General features: G+C 31.4%; 1 protein-coding gene and 1 long non-coding RNA gene across 3 annotated transcripts; both read right to left on the reverse strand.

Annotated features, from left to right (window-relative positions):
* Positions 1 to 335: 335 nt before the first annotated feature.
* LOC140178020 (uncharacterized) lies at positions 336 to 1,556 on the reverse strand. Its single transcript, XR_011869984.1, has 2 exons — positions 1,417 to 1,556; positions 336 to 554 (listed from the first exon to the last, which is right to left on the reverse strand). It is a non-coding gene; the product is annotated as an uncharacterized lncRNA (long non-coding RNA).
* A 144-nt stretch (positions 1,557 to 1,700) lies between these two features.
* Positions 1,701 to 7,619, reverse strand: LOC112733606 (guanylyl cyclase 1). 2 transcript variants are annotated; one of them, XM_025782623.3, is made up of 10 exons: positions 7,410 to 7,619; positions 6,767 to 7,090; positions 6,558 to 6,682; positions 5,923 to 6,034; positions 5,353 to 5,427; positions 4,907 to 4,995; positions 4,566 to 4,627; positions 3,409 to 3,481; positions 2,850 to 2,925; positions 1,701 to 2,088 (listed from the first exon to the last, which is right to left on the reverse strand). In XM_025782623.3, exons 2-10 carry the CDS (start codon positions 6,932 to 6,934, stop codon positions 1,993 to 1,995), a joined length of 876 nt encoding a protein of 291 aa, XP_025638408.1. In that variant the 5' UTR covers positions 6,935 to 7,090; positions 7,410 to 7,619; the 3' UTR covers positions 1,701 to 1,992. The 2 variants fall into 2 exon arrangements, with proteins under 2 accessions (XP_025638408.1, XP_025638409.1); XM_025782624.3 differs by having other exon boundaries at positions 6,767 to 7,081; positions 7,410 to 7,613.
* Between the last annotated feature and the right edge of the window lie 1,280 nt (positions 7,620 to 8,899).

Consider the following 8,899-nt stretch of genomic DNA (forward strand, 5'->3'; position numbering starts at 1 on the left):
TATTTTTAATGATGTGAGATTAAATCCAACAGTGTGAGATCATTCAATTTTGGTTAAATGCTGGCTAACTTTTTTAAAAATTGCTGACCCCGAAATTTTCCTTTTTAGCAATTTTTCTAGTTTTTTGTCTGATTCATTGTCAACCAATTTTTATTCTAAATCAAATCGGTTTAATAACTAATTTCTGATTAATTCAGTTAAACCAACTGGTTCTATTCGGTTCTCAAAACCATGGTGCATGTGTCTATTATATTAGGCCGATTAACCAAAGGAGAATTTGTATTAGTCAGAAAATTTATTATACGATTAACAAAGTGGGAAACACAATCGGGGAAGGAAGCAGAAATCGCACTTGCACATTCCTCCTCCTATATAATAAATAACTCAAAAATTCTGAAAGATAGTTGATAATTGAAAGGATAACAATCGGAGGAAAATACTAATTATTGAGGTGTTTGATCAATAAAATGTAAATATAAATACCCGGAAAACTACAATAATCTCGCACATCGCAATAGCGGGAAAGTAACTTCCAAAGAACATGCACGAGTGGGCTGAGTGGCAAACATAAAAGATGTAAAGTTCAACCAGTAAAATATAACAATTATATATTGTGGACTTGCAGGTATAGAATGACATTATAATAATACGAAGAATTGATGATGATGATGATGATGATAATGATGGTGGTGGTGATGATCACGTCCTAAAAAAATATGGATAATGATGAATTGATGATGATGGTGATAATTATATATTAATAATTAATTAATTAATATTAATAGTACTAGTACAAGCTAGTTATGGAGAACATGTCTGGTTGTTCTGCGGGAGAGAGACGCTGTGTCGGGGAACTCTGTTTTAGAAGATTCTTGGGAAAGTGAGTTCCACATCCCCTTACAGAATCTATCACCGTTTTGACCAACTCACTTCCCTTCTTCCATTACCATGTTCTCCACCACCGTCATTCACAAAACGACAACCACAATGATGACAATTGTTTGAGTGAAACACAGCAATGGCATAGTCACAGAGAATATAATTATTGAACCTTAACCATGCTTACTCATCAAATTAGTAGTCTATTCTGAATTTTTTAAGATAAGAAACACAGCTAAATCCAAAGTTTAGTAGATAAAATAATATTAAAAGCAGTGCCAAATGGTGAAAAGCCCCAAAACCCGGGTTGTATCCCACTTCTTTGCATGTGGGAGTGACAAGTAATTATAGCATAAAATATATATATCACACATCCATTCATGCATTTAGAGCCAACACGCGCTCCTTTACAAAAATTAGGTGTATCAGATGCATAGAAAGAAGGATGCATTTAATGGTCCAAGCAGGTCATGAATGCATATGTGGTTCACTGATATAAATGTATCACATCACATGCATTTGTTGAATAGAGAATACCTGAAGCAATCTTGTCTTCTCTCTAAGAGGAGTGTTATTAACTATAATCATGCATAGCTGGAACTGCCCAGATAGTATAATTCATCTGTAATCACTAAACATATTGAATTTATTTCAAAAAGATACATCAGCTGAATAACAATCGGCCATAAAGGAGAAAAACAATTAATAAATAATCACAATCTCACGTGATACAAGATTAATGGAAGCAGCCGACACATTACAAAATGGATAGTTTCCAGAACTAAATGACATTTTTATTTTAATAATTTTCAGGCAAAAAGTTTTTCTGTCCATTAAACTCTGAATCCATTCATGATAATTTAGTTGTCTGTTTCACATCTTTCCGAGAAGGTATACATGATCTTTACATAACATTACAATGAATTGATTGCTACTATACAATTTTCAGTAATGCATCTTACGTATCTACACAATGCATACAGGCCGGAATATTACCATTTTAACAGGATTTTACTGGGAATATAAATATAAGAGAAGCTATGATTCTCTTTTAGCAACTAAATTAACACACAAGGAATATGTAATATATGCAAAATAGAAAAAAATGGCAAATTATTGCAGAGGAGAAGAAATTGAAGAATCCATATTGACATCAGTGGAAAGTTGGTTTGAAAGTTGATGGTGGTTCTTGCTCTTCTCCAAAGATATCTGGTTGGTCATATAAGAAAAATAATCACTTCACACAATAGCATCAAGTTATCAACTTGAGTTGAGTAATTAGTAGGAATACTCCGAATAAATGAGAAAATTATGATAAAAACAAGGTTATAAGAATAAAAATGGATTGATCATCAAAACTTCCACTATAGGTTCGAAATGAAGATGATAAAAACTTCCACTAGATCCAAAAATGAAGATGATGGTACTGGAAATGTTCTAATATCCCATTAACCATCATACATAGAGACAACTAACCAGCTAAAGAAGCTTGTTAAGCATTTAGCAGCACAAAAGAAAGCAGTTGATTTTGACAGTAACATCCACTCAAGAATCACACAACTTATGTAGCAAAATAAAGAGGAAAATCACAAAACTTTATGTTATGTTACAGGGAACCTATAGCTTCGCTGTAGATACATTTAGAGTGAATGTTTATCAGTATCCATCAAATTCTAATAGAATCCTAAATCATCAGCAAACATTTTAAAATTCAAACCTTGACGATGTCCCTGGAAGGCTGGAACCGAGAACAAGTAACAATAATTATTCAAAACAAAATACATCTATCGACACCATTCTTGCTCAAAATTTGACCATAAGAAAAAACCAAATTATTTATTAGAGGTTTAAATGATGTCAATAGAACATGCAATTGAACTTATTTTAAAACATCGGTTACTCAAAAATGAATAAAAGGAACATGGTTGATTGAGCATGACTTGAGGTAATTTTGTGGCACGTTAACTTACCAAGAGAAGATCCTCATCTGTCCCAAAGGTTTTGCGAGCTTCTTCTAAGGACTTTGAAGATATCCTTTTATGCTTCCTGCATAATTTTTAGCGAATTTTAAATCTGTGATTTATAAAGTGAACAACAAACTCTTATTTTAGAATCAAAATCATAAAAATTTCACGGCAATAAGATAATCCCGTCAAACAACATGCAAAAAAAAGGGCTTGTCTTATCAGTGCAAGTTGTTCAAGAATTTCTACTTTTCATGAAGATCAGTGTCATTTGTTTTTGTTGCCCCTTGCTAATTCGGCAAATTCAGCCACAGTATCATGAATATAATCTTCAAGTTGTAGCTTAGATCTATGAGCACACAAATTCACTATGAATATTTTACATGGATGGTTTTTCTCATCCAAGTTTATGCATTAAATGACATGAGTTAGGGATCCAAATAATAACTGTTGATAATACAGGGATCTTAATAAGCATAAAATATTATTGTGCAGAGAAAAAATAAAAGCCATTAATATAATACAAGATATTCTGCAGATAATCGTGAGAAAAAAGGGGGGTTACTTAGAGCTGGCAGGATCTCTAATCTCAAACATATCTGCTCCAGCATCATAGCCACATATCAAAACATAGTGACCTGTGGATGGAATTTTTTAATTCAGTAATTAACTTAACAAATTGAATAATAGAAATAGGATATTGTGATAATGAAATATACTGCTTTCACATAATACTAAAATAATGTCAACTCTCATTCATGATTTTAAACAAGTAGAACCTTGAAATTTACTGATTAGAACTTTAGAAGATCTGCAGATACAGCTGTTTCTAGTATAAGCGCCTAACATAGCATAATAATGCGTAAAATATATACATATTACATCAGCTACCCTGCTTAAGTACAAACTAGTCTTACACATCCTATAGGAGTCTTCACTATACCTATAGATGAGCCTTAAGAACACACTAGGTGTATGTATTATATTTCCATATATAGAATATATAGCTATTATAGTGAGTAAAATCTGGGTAGATATCACACTACAATATCTGTAACTTGGTATTTAAAACCACTGAATTAGATAAAAAAATCTGTCCTAGATACCTGTACTTTTACCTATATATTGTATGAAAGAAATAGTAAAGGGAATCTCGCCATTCAAATCAGACTTTGATATTGGGTGCACTTTAGTATCCAAGAACCTATGACATAAAGCATTCTTTTTTGCAAATAATATAGTCCTAGTTGAGAAGTCGGGAGGGGCAATGAATTAAAAGCTCTAGTAGAGACAAGTTTTAGAAGCACATTAAAATGTAGGTTCAACAAGAGGCATCCTAATTCTAGCTTAGCAGTGAAAATTGAGGATTATACCATACTCCCAGGCATACAGTTTAAGCTCCTAGGGTTCATCATCAAAATGATGGGAAAAGGAGAAAAGATGTAAACCATAGGATTCAACATAGGTGGATGAAATATTGAGAAGTGCTTCAAGCTTTATATCTGACAGTAAGCTTTAAATGTAGCAACATTGATATTTCGAGGACTGAATATTAGATGGTAAAATACCATCTAGAAGATAACTAAACACTGAAGATGTTAAATATTTACATAAAATAAATGCTAGTTACATGTGTAGGAGACACGAATGCTGGCAACTTCAACAGAAACAATACATTGAAAATGCACACAAGTAATGCAAAGCTGGAATTTCAGTGCTCACCAGTATAGCCAGGGTTATTGCTGGAAACTTCAGGAACATGAACATCATCTTGCAATACATGACTAAAACAGAAACTTTTCAGAAGAAGATTGAATTGCACTTCTCCAGCGAGAATAATGACATGATCAAGGAAGAAGTTATAAACAAAAAACATGTGTTATAATGCAATTGGAGTGACAAATTTCTTCTAAAAAGGATGGTATCAAATGAATAAACGTGGTGTACCACAGGCACTATGTAAAAAGTTGGTAAGAACGTGGAGTATGCCAATGTTGAAAAGCTATCATCAATTAAGTATTGAGGCCAAAAAAGAACAGAACATATAAGAAGAAAACCTGTACCTCAATTTGCTTTGGTCAACTAATGCAATAGCAATATATTTCCCTGACAATATGAGAATGGAAATCTCTCTTCCACTAATTGATCTACACTGCAAAACGATAGAAAGGTTTGCTGACTAAATATTATAAATAAATGACAAAGTTGCTAGTGAATAAAATGTATCTAGTTGTTAGTTTCCTCAAGTCCAACAAATCTGGCAGAACACACAACTTTATTTTTTATCCCTTTTTTGTGATAAAAACACCACTTTCATTTTCCTATTCTTATTAAAAGTGCAACTAATTTTCCACCATTTAATTAGTTCTTATTAAAATCTAAGTATAACAATAAACCATTAATAGAAATAAATGATCCTAAACTTCTTTTCTTCTCCAATAGGAGTGAATCACAGAAATTCTCTTAAAACCGAAACTGAAGGGATCCAGTAAAAACAAGGACAACAGACCTGTATGTCAATTCCAGACTCCACTGCTTTTTGAAATAACATATCTACTCTGACTAGATCATTAGGCAATTCCTCCTACAAACATTTATCACAAGTTTCAAAGAGGCATTTAGTCAAGCGTGGAAACATTTTAGGCAAAACAAGTCCACCTTGCTGTCAAACTTAACTATATAGCATTCAATGGTGTAATTCAAGACAATGTAAGCTTTGATAAATTTATTGTAGTACTGGTATATTTTAACTCATATCCCAATCACTATCAAAGAAAAGCTCATCTCTTAAATTCATCTTACTACAAAGACTTAAGTGCACAAAGATAAAATTAGGATAAAAGCTCATTATTTGTCCCTCAAATTTTTGGAATATCAACATGCTCTTGAAAAGATTATAACAAGTGGTCCTCAAATAGAAGTAATTAGTCCAGGAGTTACTGCAGGACGGCCAAAAAAAAATCACTCTAGGATCAAGTGAATCTCTGGAAAATTAAACTGATATTTGGAAAACTATTCATAAGCTGGGATTTATTCAAAATAAAGAGCATGAAACTACTTTATTGAGCCAGAGAATCACCTTGTAAAAGGATTCAACAGAATAGTTTGGGTTTGCACCAAATGTTACAGTGAAATAGGAAAATGCAACAGAAAATCTCTGCAACAAATATGCCAAATCAACTGTCCAGATACTGCAGAAACAATGTTCAAAGGAAAGGCATTTAGTTTAGTATGATCATCAGCAAATGGAAACTTCAATTTTGAATAACAGAACCCGACACAAAAATGAAATACAATTTTTATATTTCTATGTATCTAGTCTAGAAAATGTATGTATCTAGGCATAGACCATTTGGTCACAGACTCACAGGTTGGTCCAAAAGGTAATGTGAATATACTAAGAAATCCTGCACCTGATAAACATTCTAAGATTTTCAATGGTCTTCAATTGGACAGAGCAAAGGGAAGGAGAGGAAGACTAGAAAGGTACTTGTATAGGCATAATCCTATGGTGCACACTCTCAACTTTGTGTTGAATATACAGTGAGTCCAACATATAGTTGTGTGTGCCTACTATAGACAGTTTACCCTGTTAAAAAATCACAATTTTACTTCCTTCAGTAGACATACTCATGTTTATACATCATCTAGGACTACAAGCATTTCACATAACATAGCAACTAGGAGTTTCAAGCTTCTTATAGTGGGAAAGACCTATTAGTGCAGCATAGCTCAGCCAGGGCTTGAATATCACGGTCGTTAACACCAATAGTTTTCAAAACCATCGAGACACAAGCAAGGCCACAATCCCATGTATATATTTGGTTTACATGTGGTACCTATAAGCAGACAAAATCAACGGTAAAATAATAGCAGTCTGATAGACAAAGAAAAAGATATCAGCCAGAATCACATGCACTTACATCAACAAAGAGCGAGCGGCGTAAGGAGGGAAGATGGGACTCTATGTTATTGTTACTTGATGAATGCTGAAACAAGTAGGGATCTATGGCACTCAAATTATCTCCTTTCAATTCTCTTTCATCTTCTGTCTTAAGAATCTTGTTGAATAACAGGTATAAGGGCCACATCAGTGACCAAATTGATTGAGTAGAATGTTTACTGTGAAACAGAAGTTCAGGACATGAACAGAAACAGAGTTCAAAGGGAGTTTTGGGGATCCTTGTTGCGTGTGTTCACTCTCAACCAAACCAAAAGAAATGCAATATATATGCCACCTACAGCAGCTTTTGACATAAAACTGATTAGAAGGCAAGCACAGAATTCTTCAATTTCCTTCTAGCTAGTACTTAGGATCTAAACTTTTCCAAACCGCAACACCTAACAATGCTGGATTTGAACAATAGAAGGTTTGACTTTTCATTAAGTAAACATTCTCCTTTTTCACAAATTCAGAGATCAATGTAAATTTCCAAACATTATTCATTATTTATCCTATATCATTCTTGAAATTTATAGATTAAAAACCTAACCATCTCCAATGCGAATTGCATAAAATCAAGGAAAATGATTCAAAACACGATCAACGAAAGAAGATGAACGTACAGGAGAAAGAGAAAAAGGAAAAAGGTGCTGGAGCGTTGAAGAAGGCGCGTGATGGTGAAGGTACAGGTAAAAGCAGCTCCAGCTATTTGAATGCTTCTTCGTCTCTCTCAATCAATCCTTTTTTTATCATTTCTTCATATATATCCCTTTCTTTCTCTCTTTTATTTCCCCCTTCCTCCTTTCTCTTCTAGATTTCATTAATTTTACACTAAACACCAACATTAATGTGTAACGAATTTTATTTTTAAATTTTATTACACGTTTAGAAATTGCAATCCAATTCAATTGCGTTGCAAATATTTTGGTAATATTTTAAGTTCGGAAAGTTAAAATTGATTCTTCTTTTTTTCGGTGTTAAATCATACTGTAGCTGATTAAATTAGTAACATTATTATGTGTACCTAAAGTAAGAGGGTGGTTTAATGGCCAAGAAGGATAGCTCAAATGACATAGTCTCCTCATACTTAATTAAGAGGTCGTGTGTTTGAGCCTCTATATTTTTAGTAAAAAAAAAAGAAGTTGGTTTAATGAATGAGCTATAACTAAAATGATATAATTTTTTTATTTTTGTTAAGAGATTTTAGATTCAAATTTAACTCTTAAATTTAGAAAAAAAAAATGTTAGTTTAACCATGTAATGCATAAGTCCATTTACATGTATTCAGATTCAAAATGAAAATATTCAATTCAATAATAATGGTTCTTTTTTAATGTTTTATTTTGGGCTATGATATACGAATGCTAATGCAGATTTGGAATATGATGCGATACGAAATATGTTGATATGCGAATTTTAAAATTTTATAAGATACGAAAATATGCATACATATAAAATATAAAATATTTTTTAAACAAGTCGTAATGATATTTTAATATTTTATTGATATTAAAATATAAATTTATTTTTTAATTATTTGTAATGTCTTATTTTAATTTTATAAAATATTTTTTATTTTAATATATAATAATATATACTATAATATTATTTTTAAATTTATTTTAAGAATATATGTTAAGAATAAGATTGAACACGTTGAAACGTAATAATATTTAAATATGTCTAACTATATCTAAATAAAACTTTTATTTTTTATTAAAATACGATTAGACACAACACCTATCAGACAAATATCGATAAAACATATTCGACACAGACACAGTCATTTATACAAAATATCGGTGCTTCATAAATTATGGGATTTCTGTTTATCTGATATGAAGTAAGGTAAAATTCGTCGAGCTTTGTATGAATCGATTTAGGTCAATATAAATTTTTTTTTTTTGAGAAATATTTACATTTTTTAAAATATAAATATTTTACTCCATATTTGTTAAATTAAAAATATAAATATTTTATGAATATATTTTTTTTGAAGGTAAAATATAATCTAATATATTAATAGATATCTATATTTATTTTTACTTTTTATTATATTTATATTTGTCAAAATTATTTTAAATGTTTTGAAAACAAATTTACTAAATATAAT

Source organism: Arachis hypogaea, chromosome 13 (assembly GCF_003086295.3).
Source record: "Arachis hypogaea cultivar Tifrunner chromosome 13, arahy.Tifrunner.gnm2.J5K5, whole genome shotgun sequence".
Taxonomy (NCBI): Eukaryota; Viridiplantae; Streptophyta; class Magnoliopsida; order Fabales; family Fabaceae; genus Arachis; species Arachis hypogaea.